A 15036-nucleotide genomic window follows, 5' to 3' on the forward strand; every position below is an offset into this window, starting at 1 on the left:
CTAAAACACTTATATTCAAATCACTCAGCTAAGTATGTAACAATGAAAGTCATCTGCAGTTATTATTAATTTCATTGTACTGCAGAATAAACTTTTGAGCATCCAGTATGTTACAGCATCATGTCAGGTGCTATGATGAAGACAAAGAAAGACATTTCTCCTGCCCTCATGAGACTTTAACCTACTAGAGAAGACATCTACACTCTGAGCTAGTGTCTGTATTAGTTTGCTGCTAGGGACTAAAAACAAAGTGTTGGCAAGGCTAGTTCCTCTGGGAGGCTCCAAGGGAGAATAAGTTCCTTCTCCCTTCTAGCTTCTAAAGGCGCCACCATTCCCTGGCTTGTGGCCCCATCACTCTGATCTCTACTTCTATTGTTAGTTGGCTTTCTACTGACTCTTTGCTTACTTTTATAAGAACTCTTGTGATCATGCCTTCTTGGACAATCCAAAATAATCTCCCCCTCAAAAATTCCTTAATTTAAGCATATCTACAAAGTCCTTATTACCATGTAAGATAACAAATACACAGGCTGCAGAGAATGAAGTATGCACATCTTGGGGAAGGCTACTATTCAGACCCTGGCAGTGCCTTTAACTATCCTATTCTTTTCTACCTAAAAATACCTTTTCACAAATCTATGGAAAATTACCTAATTTCAGCAGGAATAAAAAGGTACAAAAGAATGAATAAGTGAAAATAAATAAGAGATGAAGAAAGAGTGAGGGGAAAGGATAAAAGAAAAAGTGAGGGGGGTGCCTGGGTGGCGCAGTCGGTTAAGCGTCCGACTTCAGCCAGGTCACGATCTCACGGTCCGTGGGTTCGGGCCCCGCGTCGGGCTCTGAGCTGATGGCTTGGAGCCTGGAGCCTGTTTCCGATTCTGTGTCTCCCTCTCTCTCTGCCCCTCCCCCGTTCATGCTCTGTCTCTCTCTGTCCCAAAAATAAATTTAAAAAGTTGAAAAAAAAATTAAAAAAAAAAAAAAAGAAAAAGTGAGGAAAGAAGAATGAGATATACACAAAAGGATATAGCAGTGGTGGCCTCAGAAGCCACAGATCTGCCTCTCCTGGTTTAGCCAACTGTATGCAAACAGTTCCAATAATTAGAAGAACAGATCTCAAATATTTAAGTGGCATGACACACTCTGAATCTGGAAAGGTTCTTAGAAAATGAAGACATGTCATCATTTCAATCTTTCATTGGAGGAAAGAGGAAAAAGAGTTACTTCCTAGTTTTGTACTATGTATAGCATATTTAGGGGAGCCTGAGTGGCTCAGTTGGTTAAGTGTCCGACTCTTGGTTTAGGTCAGGTCATGATCTCAGTTTGTGGGTCTGAGCCCTGCATCAGGCACAGCAATGACAGCCCAGGGGCGGCTTGGGATTATCTCTCCCTCTTTCTCTGCCCCTCCACCACTCTCTCTCTTTCCTTCTCTCTCTCTCTCTCAAAATAAATAAATAAACTTAAAAAAAATATTATGTATAGCATATTTATTCACCTTTTCAATGAATGTCTTTGGGCCTCCTACCAAAGGTGAAAGAAAGGTGTCTACCCCTGAGGAGCTTTTGAAAGAACTAATGAACAAAGAGGTTCAAAATGAATATAAGTCATGAAAATCTGAGTCAGAATTAGTAGGAATGCTGCCCCTCCTCTCCTCTTTCTCAACTATATGACATCTAACAAATAAAAATTTGTACAAATCTGGCTTCCTTTTGGCAATTTCCTAATTTACACCAGTCTGGAGAAGAGATCAGTACATATTCAGAGGGTGAGTAGTAACTGAGCCCATTAGGTTAGAAAGAGTAGTGGCTTAAAGTTAGGTAGGACAAGGAAGGTGGTTGATCAGGTTCCAAAGTGGTAAAGAAGTTAGACACTAGGTGGACAAAATGCAACAGAGAACTATTTTTTACATTCTCAAAGATACCAAAGTAATAATAAAATTGCATATTAGAGAAGTTCAAAGGAGATTTTAAAAATTTAATTTTTTTTACATTTATTTAGAGACAGAGACAGTGCAGGGTTTAGGGGGGCAGAGAGAGAGAGGGGGGGGGGAGACAGAGAGAGAGAGAGAGAGGGAGAGAGAGATAGACATTGAGAATATCCCATGCAGGCTCCACACTGCCAGCACAGAGCCTGACGTGGGGCTTGAACCCACGAAACCGCAAGATCATGACCTGAGCCAAAACCAAGAGTCAGATGCTCAACCGAGTCACCCAGGCTCCCCCCCAAAATTTAGTTCTTCAACTACCATATATTAAAAGAGATTGCCACTGGATATAAACTGCTTCAGTGCAGTTCTCCGGAAGAGATACTGATCTATTCCCAACTCTTTAGGAGCTCTACTGAATTGAAGCTCTCAAATTCTCTCATATGATGTGAGAAAAACTCCAACCTTTATCTGAAGTGTTACAGAAAGTATATTTTGATATATTCCAGATACATCACAAAGGTAAGAATTATTCTGTTTGGAGACGATGCAATTTTTACAAAGATAAAATACAGATGCCTTACCACCATGTCTTCACAGCTCTTATCAACTGGAAGCAAGCTCTTCATAAGTTCCACATTCTCACGTAAGTGTTTTAATTCAAACGCATGCTGTCTCATACAAGTATCCAAAGATACGGTGAATTCCTGGATTAATCTCTCAACTATGTTAGAAGAGTGTGCTTGGGGTGTCAACTTGGTAACAGCAGCAAGTAACCAGGCTTTTGTTTCTGAAGAAACCGAGTCATTCATAAGTAACTTGTAGAGTTTGGTTATAACTTCCTCTGGCGTTTCCTCATCTAAGAGATAGGAATACTCCCCTAACACCTAGGAGTAAAACAAAGAGACTGTTCATATAGAAATATCAAGCAAATTGTACTGGGCAAATCTGTACACAGCAAATTGTACTGGGAAATCCAAACAAAGTAGCTACCGCTGGAGTGAATTTAATCTAGAGTAAATATATTCTCATGGTGAAGAAATTCTTAAAGATAAAATTGTATATTTTAGGGTCGAAATTATACCAAGAATTAGAACTCAATACCAAAAGATTTTCCACATCTTTATCATTCACAAAATATAAAGCAGCATACTTTACAAGTGAGCTTTCTTCTGAACTTCCAGTTCAGTTGTTGCCTTTTATCAACACCTCCACATTCTGTTACTTATTTTGCAATTAGCATTGAAACCAGTGGTTCTCACATGCTAGTGTGCATGAGAGTCACCTAAGGTGTTTCATTTCTAGGTTCTACCCCCAGATATTCTGAGTGAGTATGTCTGTGGTCGGGATCCACGGTGCACATTTGGAACCAGCATCAGCTGATTCTGATGTATATGATCCACAGAAGAAACTCTGAGGAAGGCTGACCTATGTTACATATCCTTTTTCTTACAACTTATTTAGGTGATACATAATCCTACTGGTCTAAAAATTATTAATAAACTGATAACTCATGTAGTGTGAAATCTTTCCTAAGTGCTATTTATGGAATATTTTCATGTCTTTAGTGTAACACTGGCACCAGCAGGAAAAAACGGGAGGGGAGGTGAAGTGATAGGCAAGGGAAAATTTACAGCTAGTAACAAGAAAAGGAGGAAAAATTAATAGAAATAAATAAATCCAATCCTTAAAGTAGCAAGATAATTTTTTGAGTGGTTTAAGAAGATGAAAGGTATCTCTAGAAAAGCTGGTAATCTAAAAGCCAGTTCAAAAATTACTGGGTGGTGGGAGGCTGATGCCTGGGTGGTTCAGTTGGTTGAGCATCAGATTCTTGACCTCAGTTCAGGTCATGATCACAGGGTCAGGAGATCAAGGCCTGTGTCAGGCTCTGTGTTAATGTGGAGTCTGTCTAGGATTCTCTCTCTCCCTCTGCCCCTCCCCCATTCTCTCTCTTTCTTTCTAAAATAAAAATAAAAATAGTAACAATGGGAAGACAGAGTAGATGCATTTTCCCCTATTCCTCCCATTAAGTACATCTAAAATCCTTGGTGTTATATATAAAACACACATAAAAAGACACAGATAGGTGGAGAAAAGAAGGCCAATTGCTAACAACTTTGTGATAGTACAGTGGGTTATCTGCTGCCTCATACACCCCAGACTGGGTATTAGAGAGCCAGCAACCTGGAAACAGCAATGGGCACAGACAAAATGACCCCAAGAAAAGCCTGCCCTCTAGCCAAAGAGCCAGGACTGAAAACTTATTTATTTTTATTTTTTAAATGTTTATGTATTTATTTTGGGGAAGAGAGAGTGCAAGCAGGGAAGGGACGGAGAGAGAGAGAGAGAGAGAGAGAGAGAGAGAGAGAGAGCTCAGCACAGAGCCTGATGCAGGGCTCAATCCCATGATCCTGGGATCATCACCAGACCCAAAATCAACAATCAGACACTTAACTGACTGGGCCACCCAGGCACCCCAGGAAGACAGAAAACTTTTAGACAATAACCCTCTACTCTAGCCAAGTACCACATAGAAAAAAACCCACAGACCCACCCACACCACCAAAGGCTGAGTAGAGAGCCAAGACTTCCACCCCTACCAGGCTGTAAGAGGCGCTCCAATTCCCTCAAAAGGGAAAAGACTCAGTAGGGAGCTAGGACTTTCATCCCCACCAAGTTGTCAAGAGGCCCACTCCTCTGCAGTGTCCATGAAGATCACATATGGAAGCCTGCATTTTATACCCTCTATCTACCCAGGTATAAAGAGGGATTCCTCCGCCCCTTCACTGGGATGATGTCAGAAGCCCTGTGAAGAGTCAGGGCTTTCACCACTGCTCAGTCATTACAAGGCCACCCATCCACAATGTCAGTGGAGGCCACACAGAGATCTCAACACCTGTGTCACAATGCCATTACCAAAAGACTCTAATCAACATTTACCAAACACACCATCCAACAATAACAGAATACCCACTCCTTTCAAGCACTCACAGAACATATAATAAGACGTATCTTAGGCCATAAAACAAACATCAAAAAACTTAACAAAACTGAATTCACAGAGTATTTCCTCTGGTGACAATGGCAAACTATAAATCAGTAACAGGAAGGATAACAGAAAATTTTCCAAACACTTAAAAACTAAACAGTACTCTTCAACACAACTTTTCCAGAAAACAGAAGAGGAAAGACTACTCCTATCTCATTTTATGACACTAGTATTAGTTTGATACCAAAACCAAAACAACAGGGTAGAAAAAAAATCTCATGAACAGAGATGCAAAAAATTCTTAACGAGGTCTCAAGAAATCTATTGAAAAAATCCTAGATTAGTGAGTTCAGCAAGATGGCAGCGTGTAAGATCAAACTACAAAAAATCTATTGTATTTGAATAAACTAGCAACAAACATGTGGAACAAAAATTAAAAACAAAATATATCTACTACTGCTCTAAAGAAATTGAAATGCTTAAGCATAAATCTAACAAAACCTGCACAGAATCTGTATGTTGCAGAAAGAAATAAAAGCACTATAAATATATGGAGTGACATGCCATGTTCTTGGAGGGAAAAAAATGAATAGCTGCCAAATACAATAACCCATTTAGGCAAGGATTATCAATACTAAAACCACTGGTGAAATATAGTTAAGGAAAAGATGTTGACACATAGCCCCTTAGAATCACCTCACAGATTAGCTACAAATTACTAAGGAGAAAATGCATCTTTACAATGGAGAGATATGAAGGTTATCTTAACCAAACAAAGAAACTTAAAATCACTAGTAACTGGGGAACTGATATGGTATGTGTCCTGATGATACAGTGGGAAGTACATAACATTGTTGATATAGTATTCTTCCTAAAAATGTTTAACCAAACCAGAAATAATAAGACAAATTCAGAAAGTTGGACATTCTGCACATCAACAGTATTCATACAAAAAAATCAATATCATGAAAACAAAAAGAAAGTGAGGAACAATATAAAATAAAAGAGGCTAAACAGACAACTAAATGCAATTTGTGATCCCTGATGGGATCCAGGATTAGTAGTAGTAGAAAAATAGCCGTAAGAAACATTTTTTGGACAACTGGATAAATGTGAACATGGACTGTATATTAAATGATATTAATGAATTAATGTTACATTTCTTAAGTATAATAATGGTTCTATGACAGAACAATGTCATTCTTAGAAGATTCATGTTGAATTTTTTTTGGAGGGTCATGATGTCTGCAACTTATATGTAGATCTAGATGTAGATGTAGTAAAGCAAAGGTGGTTAAAAATACTAACAGGGAATCTAAATGAAAAGTATAGAGATATTTATTATACTAGTCTTTCAACTTTCCTGTGTATGAGAAAAAAAAATTCTTAAATAAAAGTCTGGGTAAAATTCAAGTTAACATGCTAACATTTGGCAAAACTATAAAATATTAAAAGAGGCATATGCTATGATCCTGCAGTTGTACTCCACCAAAGCTTCCCCTAAGGAAACACTCACCCACATGCACAACAAAGATACACAGAGGTGATGGTATGTATGCAATTACATATGATTACATGACATAAAATTTGGCCTTCATCTTGCAAGAGATAATCTCCTTTGTTGGCTTTGATGAAGCAAGGAGGAATGTTGGGAGGCCCACATGCAAGAAACTGAGGGCAGCTCCAGGAACTAAGGGTAGCCTACGGTCAACAGTCTGAACTTCAAACCCTCAGTCCTACAACCACAAGAAACAGGTTTCTTCTAACAACCACACCAGTTTGGAAGTGGATCCTTCACCAGTCAAGTTTCAGATGAGACAGCAGCCCCAGCTGACTGCAACCCTCAGAGACCCTAAGCAGAGGACGTGGCTAAACCAGGTCTCAACTCCTGACCCACAGAAACTGTGAAATAAAAAATTTATGTTGTTTGAAGCACTAAGTTTGTGGTAACATACAGCAATGAAAAACTAACATAACACAGATGCATGAGTATTCACATATTCTAACACAGATTCAGAGAAAATACAGCAAATGTATTGTAGACACAGATACCTAACCAACTGTCTATAATACACACAGTAGACAAGTGAGATGAAAGGGAGAATGAATAGACAAGTAGATATTTAAGTGACAAACTAGCCAATGGGAAAGAAAATGGATAGCTAAAAGGGTTAGCAGGGTAGAATTAAATGATTTCTGAAGGAAATATATTGCTAGTATTGGGCTTTATAAAAAACAATGTTATAAATACTTATGCTGTAATGTACTTTGCTCACCCAACTCATAACTTGAAGAAATTTCTGTGGATAGAACACATTTTCCGCATCTAGTAAAGTGAGATAAGACTGAACTGCATAAAGCCTTAATTGTTGATTTTCTGTTTCATCATCAAAACCTACAAAGAAATTGATACATCATTTTAACTTTCACTAAAAACTCTTAATGACTCTGTAATAAAAACATTTAATTTTGAAATCTTTCCAGAATGCAGTAATTTACTAACCTTCTGCTAGCAGTCTCAGAAAGTTATTGGGAATATCAGGATGCATAACATCTCCTCCCACTGAAAACACAGCATTCATTGTCTGAATAAACCATGCATTATCTGGGGCATATGTGTCCACAGTGTTAAGACCAAGTACACTTCCAAATACCACTTATTAAAATTACCTTCTCTGCATCAACCTTTTAAAGAATAACCCCCAACCTATCCTACTTAGGTATTTTTACTTTTAACCTCTGCCAATAAATTGTTCTATACTCCAGATCTATGTGAAATAGGTGCTCAGTAAAAGCTTATTTAATAAACTTAATAAACTAAATTCTTGTTGCTTCATCTAGCACCATGCCTTGTACATACTAAGCATCCAATAAATAAACGTGAAAAAAAATTTTTTTAAACTTTTGTTTTTACATTTATTTATTTTTGAGAGACAGAGTGAGACAGATCACAAGCTGAGGAGGGGCAGAGAGAGAAAGAGACACAGAATCTGAAGCAAGCTCCAGGCTCCAAGCAAGCGTTCAGCACAGAGCCCGACACAGGGCTCGAACCCACAAACCATGAGATCATGACCTGAGCTGAAGTCAGTCACTTAACCTACTGAGCTACCCAGGCGCCCCAAGTGTGAAAAAAATTTAAAGAGATATTCCAGGTGCCTAAGGACAAATAATGGAAAATGACATACACTTCAAAGAGACTAAATGTGGTATGTCTACTCAAGCTATTTAATCTCTTTTCTAACCTGTTCTTCTTCAGTTCTAAAATTCCATCATTCTGCTGCCTGGAGTTACGTATGGCACTAGATACGTGGCACAGAAAACTATATTTAAGCAAGTTCCAAGATGACTGACTGGAGTAACATTGTACATTTATTCTTCCTTTGATTTAAATAACAGACATCTTAAAAAGAATGAAATATCTTTGTGACCTGTAAAGTTTCTCTGACTTTTATGTGGGGGCACCTGGGTGGCTTGGTCGGTTGAGTGTCCAACTTCAGTTCACGTCATGATCTTGTGATTTGTGAGTTTGAGCCCCAGGTCAGAGCCTGGAGCCTGCTTGGGATTCTGCGTCTCCCTCTCTCTGTGTCTCCCCTGCTTGTGTGCTCTCTCTCTCTCTCAAAACTAAATAAATGTTAAAAAAAATAATAATAAAAAAAAAGCAAATATGAAGAAAAGTGACATGTGAATGGCGTTCCCAACTACCTTACTGGGACAATTTCCAGTATAAACAATAGCGTAAAGGATAAATTTTAGCATGCTGATCCCTACTCCCAAGGACCCCCTGCAAAACAAGAAGAACATATACCAGAAAAGAAACTAATTATGAAATAAAGTCAAAGATAAGAAGGCAATGAAAGAGGAATCAGGCAGAGGTTCCTGTATCTTTCTGCTCATAATACTGACCAACTGAATGAAAGAATCAGGGAAAAAAAAGCCATCCACTAAGAAGCCTACAAATATTCCTGTTTTTCACAAGAAAGGCCTGTATATCAGGTATGGGAAAAGTTATTGTGTGTCTCTGAACTCAATTTGCAAGTGCCCACAACTAAACCAATCATTCTAAAGTCACTATGTAACTGGGGTGCTTGGGTGGCTCAGTCTTAGGTTAAGTGCCCAACTTTGGCTCAGGTCATGATCTCACAGCTCATGAGTTCGAGCCCTGCACCGGGCTCTGTGCTGACAGATCAGAGCCTGGAACCTACTTTAGATTCTGTGTCTCCCTCTCTCTGAACTTTCCCCACTTGCACTCTGTCTCTCAAAAATGAATAAACAGTAAAAAAAATTTTTTTGAGTCACTATGTAACTACAGGTATTTTATGACTTATGGTCCAAAGGATATTTCTCAGCGAGTTCAGCTATTTTGCCAACCAAATTGACGATAATATACTCTTCTTTGCTCTGTTGTAAATATTCAAGCATTTTCTGGACAATCACTGTTATATTCTGTGCATTAGTAATTCTGTAAAGAAGTTCCAGAGTCTATTTAAGAAAGAAATAAAAACAGCATTATAAAACTATACATGGTAATTCCAGTAAATACAGCAATATATAGGTTTATAATACAGTTGATTCTGCCACTTTTACACAGACCAACTGGGCAGTTAATAGGTGCTGAAGAAATGCACATTTTAGCTAAAACAGAACTTAATTAAGAAAGGTAGAATCTACTGTCAAAAAAAATGAATTATGATCAATTCCAAAGTCTAAAAGCTTTTTGATACTGATAAAAATTATAATCTGACTACTTCTAAATGAGAGGCCATGTAAAGTCTAAAAACTTAAAAGGTTTATAATCTGTTTTCTAAAAGTATAACAGCTTCTTAAACCTATATCATTTATGCCTGTCTGTGCATGTATATATACACACATGAAAATCCAGTCTTACAAACTATATTTTCCACACTACGTAAACAATAGAAAATAGCCCTTGAGTGGGTTCATCAGCTGAGAGCAAATGGCCTCCAACAGATGGACAAAGGCTGGGGGCTCAGGTGCTTCAAAGCCTTAGCAAGGCCTCTGTTCAGAATCTCAGGCAAGGAAAAACCATGTTATAGTCACTTTCTCAATGCTCAGGAATATACCTCTTGCTTCCTCTTAAAGGAAGACCAGTACGAGAGTAAGCTCCCATTTGGCTACACTTTCTGAGGCCCTACATTAAGGTTCTAAAAATATCGTTAACTCCCAGAAATCAATATGAGACCAAGGGCAGTACTGAGAAAGTATCATTTACTGGTATTTTAGGATCAACAACATTAGCTGCAAGAGATTTCCATATATTCTACTTGTCAAACTTGTTCAAAATATCTTAAGGGTTCTTTGTAATTTTTCAATCTTCATTGCCAGGATATCAAGTACAAAAGATAACTGTTTAAGTTAATTCTTAACTCCATTTTAAAATCCATAAATACACAGGTCCTCCATTAATAGCGTTCAACTTATATAGCTGTCTCAGACATGCTCCCTGTAGATTTTAAACTACATTATTACATATTTTTAGATAATTATACCAAATTTATTTCCTACTCTAAGACTATGCAATTTATCATTTCCAGGATTGCATGAGACAGGGCATTAGGAATTGCATGGCTCAATAGAGGTCTTTTATGTTTGTTCCTTCTTGTCTTCTTTCTCCCTATGAGAAAGAAAGGTAATAAAACCAGACAAATGGGAAGCCCAGTCTTAAACAACAGGTCACTCCATTCCCAAGGACCAAAGTTCTTCTATGTAATTACTTACAGAGGTTATACATGATAGTGGCATTTGAACAGATAGTCCTGAGGTGCCTTCTTGGAGCACTATTGATACTAAAAGAATTCAAACTACTTTTCTCACAGCAGGTAATGGACAAAACAGATCAGACTCGATGATTTTAAAAGAAATTTATTTTCCCTTTGACTCTCATTTTTAAATTAGGGCCCAATAATTAAATATAGCACTAAGAAAACTGTACCTAAGTCAACTCTGTTCAATTGAGTAGCCAACCACACAAAGAAAACACATGCTCTGTATTTGTTCAAAGTGGAAGAGCCAAATAATTATTGTTATTGTCCTTTGGTGCCTTCTCACTCTTCTATCATGCCTACACAGAGAAATTAGTCCATCTACAAACTTCCCAGATTTGAGGCAACTAACAATTTTCAGAAGATTAAAAATATAAATGCAAAAAGAAAAAATATATATGTAGACGACAATTTCTCAAAAACACTTTTATTTCAAAAACTTTTAAAATTGAAAATTTATAATCTTATCTTTTAAAATTACAATTGTTTAATGAAATAGTATTCTTTGCATAAACTACTTTTAACTCATTGCTATTAAGTAATTTAGATGTTCAATAAATTATCTTTATTTTTAAAATAAAAACTAAAAATATCCATTCTTCTTAACTAGGTCCCATATACCATTTTAATATGAGGGCACAGAGTGATTTGTTTACATGAAAATTAACAGAAACACTTATATAGGCACCCAAATGGACACTGAAGCAATTCCTTCCAAGAAGTTCAAATCGTTTAGGGGTTATCTTTATTAATTCTTTCAATATTCCTACATATTTAATAAGGAATGCATTAGCCCACTTCACAGATGTTAAGAATATGAAAAAAATATTAATCATCATAAATTACATCTTAAATTACATTAACAGAAAGAACTTGAAATAGAATTCAGGTCTCTTCTTAGACCAAAAAAGATATTAATGAATCCATACAGGTAATTGAACCTAACTCCTCTAACTCATAGTTTAAAAACATTTGTGAAGATACTGACACAAGGACTTTTTAGAAAAGTTCCTTAAACTTTACTAGAAAGAATAAAATACACTCAGAAGTTAAAATACACATGTGTGTACACACACACACACACACACACACAACTACTTTCCTCTCTCCATAATACCAAAAAAGAAGTTTAAAAGTTATAACACTTCACGTACACTATTCAAAGTACCAGTTTACCTCTCTTTTAATAATGGGATCAGGATGGTCTAAGCATTCAATTATTGTCATCTGGTGCTGAAGAGCCAGAGTGGGATCCTGCTGGATAACATAGGTAAGAGCCTTCAGCCCTAGAAACAAAGATTACGTTATACAAAGTGACTGGAAACAAATATCCAGCAAATTTCAAGAGCTGTCTTTGTAATTTCTGTCAAAATTATCTAATCATCTTACCTAAATACTTGAGATTTATTTTAGGTGACAGAACAAATCTTCCAATGCACTTGGCAGCCTTCTCAAGTAATTCTGATTTAGGATAAATAGAATAAACTGTATGTACACATTCAAACAGAATAGCTAGAGAAAGAAAATATAAAAATGTCAGGGATCATGTTAAGGCATAATAAAAGAACATGTGTAGAACTCAGAACAAAACAAACTAATTAGAAGGTCAGTTTTAGTAAAAACTTATTTATGGAAAATTTTCAAAGATAGGAACTTTGCTGTTTTCAGGCTTACACAACTATTAGGATTATATTACCACAATATAATATATTATGTATATTAATAGATAGAAATGATGCATTCACACATGCAACAAGTATTTACTGAACACCTCCTATGTGCCAGGCATTGTTCTAATAGCATGGATACAGCAGTGAACAAAAAAGACAAAAACCCCTGCCCTTAAGGAGCTCACATTCTAAAGGGCACATAAGTAATATATTCATTGTTCCTATATATACAGGTACTTCCAACACTGCTTGCATGCTTTAAAATAATTTGTTCTCTGGCAGTTTCTACCATTTATACACAGAAACTATATATGTAGTTTATTTCAATGTAATCATTTTAGGATACTCTAGCATTCATTTCAAAGTAGGGCCATTTCATAAAAATCCTCAAGTCAGTTCTTTAAAACAAACCTCAAAGAACATAGAACTATCTATTGAACATCTTGATAGTGTTCAAATTTGATTTTCTAATACAGTCAAAGACTGGATAACTACAATAATGATCAAAGTGTACACTAAAATCTTTTTCAAACTCTTTTGAAGAGCCTAAGTCAAGGAGCCTGAGCTTTGTCATGGTAAATAAAGAAGAACCAGCGTGGTATCAAGTCCTGCATGTGCTAAGGAATCACAGTGTACGTGAGACACAGACTTAACAGTTCTACCACAAGTTGAAGCATATCAAGTGTCCTTGATAGAATCCTTTCTTCTCTATTTCTAAAAGCTTTAAACAAAACAATCTGATACTTTGTTGTATACAACATAAAACTTGAGTATTCAACCAGCTATATTTTCCACTGTTAGGTTGCCTATCGACTGATTCACACATAAACTTTGTATAAAATCTTTATACAAACCCTTTCTATAGAAGGAGAAAGAGAAAATAAATCAGAAATACAAATTTCTCTTTAAGAAGGGGACTGACTTTAAAGGAAAATCTACAAAGTGAGTTAACTGAACCTAAAAAGATACTCCTCTGTATATTCAGATGTTGTGCTGTAAAATGTCCTCATTCTGTGGCATGGAAAAAGTAAACTTTATGACTTTATGAACTAAACAAAGAGAGGCTTGGTCAAGTGAGTGACCAACTAAGGCAGGAATGGATGAACTACCACTAAATCTAGCCCTTGGCCTACTTTTGCAAGCCTGTAAACTAAGAACAATTTTTACATACTTTTTGAGATACAATTGACATATAACATTATATGAGTCTCAGGTGTACAATTACATGTTTCAAAGGTCGTAGAAAAACAAAATAAACACAGGAGAATTTATGACAGAAACCTATGTTACCTACAAAGCTTAAAATATTTACTACATGGCCCCCTTTTCAGAAAAAGTTTGCCAAACCCTGAACTAATAGGCCAGTCCTAAGTAACATTAAAAATAATGATGACCCATTTTCTGTTATAACTGACACGGTTTCCTTTACAGATTCCTGCCATTCGGAACTCTCCTGCTATCAAACTGTGTTACTACAAAAGCTTCTCATTACCCATCCAAAATCCAAACTTTTATTTAGATGCTCATAAGATTTCTGGAAAGCTAGTATAGGTAAAATTAATAGTTCAAAAATCATACTTATGAACTTAGTGCACAAATGAGCTAAAAATGAATTTAATAGATTTCTAAATCACTTTTCCACTATAGCTAAATCCCTTTATTCCCCAACTCTACAAAAATCTGAGTATAAGTCCATAAATGAAACAGCAGCCACCCTGCTCTGCTGTCTCCCCTCTGCAGCAGTTAAAAAAAAAAAAAAAAAGTGCTTCTGAGGATTCTAAACGTAAAAACACAATGTGAAGTTTTGTTTTCTCCTCAAGAGCAAGCCAGGTCCGAACCAAAATATCAAGTAAAAATTAGCAAATAAAAAATTAGTAATATCCTAACATTTGTGATACTGTGGTTTTATCATAGGTTTTTGGAGTTGGATTATGCACAAAATTTGAAGACATTCCACTAACACCTTATCCTTCAGACTAGACTTTACTTTCATATTAAATAAGGAAAGTATCTATTGATACTACTCTGACAGGGAGACGCGGGTACCACCCTATGGGGATGAAAGTCCAGGTTCTCTACTCTGCCTCCTTTGACACCTGGAGAAGGAGGGGACCCTTATTCCTTCTGGGTGGGGGATGGGAGTGTCTGCTGATACTATCCTGCCTCAGAAAGGAAGGGGCACCTCATTACCACTCCAATGGCCTCCACTGACATTGATGGGATGGCCTGAATATCCCTGACCAGTGGTGAAAGCTCCAACTCTTTCTAGGCTTCCCCTAACACCACCTCAGCAAAGAGGGGAGAGGTGCTTCATTAACTCCCTATTCCTAGATATGTGAAATCCAGGCTTCCCACATCATCTCCACTGACAGTGCAAGCGAGATATGCCCCACTCCCGACACCTGGCAGGGATGAAATTCTGGCTCTCCTCTTGGGCTTCTCCACAATGAGCCCAGTAGAAGCATTGGGAATCTGCTTACACCTGGTGAGGGTGGAAATCTTGGCTCTCCACTCAGTCTTTTCTGACATGGGTGGGTCCGTAATTTATTCTGTGTGATGCTTGGCTGGAAAAGAGGCTACCATCTAAAAGTTTTCTACCTTGCTAGTTTGCCCTTTTCTTGTTGGTCCTTTGGCTAGACAGCAGGCTTTTCTTAAGGCATTTTTGTTTGGAACAGT

The 15036-nt window shown here is 37.1% G+C and overlaps 1 protein-coding gene across 2 annotated transcripts in view; it reads right to left on the reverse strand.

The window, feature by feature from the left end:
* The window catches only part of AP4E1 (adaptor related protein complex 4 subunit epsilon 1), a 64558-nt gene that overhangs the window by 24583 nt on the left and 24939 nt on the right, over positions 1-15036 (reverse strand). For both annotated transcript variants that reach the window (XM_023255367.2, XM_023255366.2), the window contains exons 9-14: positions 12080-12202; positions 11867-11976; positions 9250-9389; positions 7414-7526; positions 7187-7305; positions 2506-2808 (exon numbers count right to left, since the gene is read on the reverse strand). In XM_023255367.2, the coding sequence (XP_023111135.1) occupies positions 2506-2808; positions 7187-7305; positions 7414-7526; positions 9250-9389; positions 11867-11976; positions 12080-12202 (908 nt within the window). The remainder of the gene's footprint in view (positions 1-2505; positions 2809-7186; positions 7306-7413; positions 7527-9249; positions 9390-11866; positions 11977-12079; positions 12203-15036) is intronic.

This window comes from Felis catus, chromosome B3, assembly GCF_018350175.1.
Source record: "Felis catus isolate Fca126 chromosome B3, F.catus_Fca126_mat1.0, whole genome shotgun sequence".
NCBI classification, from domain to species: domain Eukaryota; kingdom Metazoa; phylum Chordata; class Mammalia; order Carnivora; family Felidae; genus Felis; species Felis catus.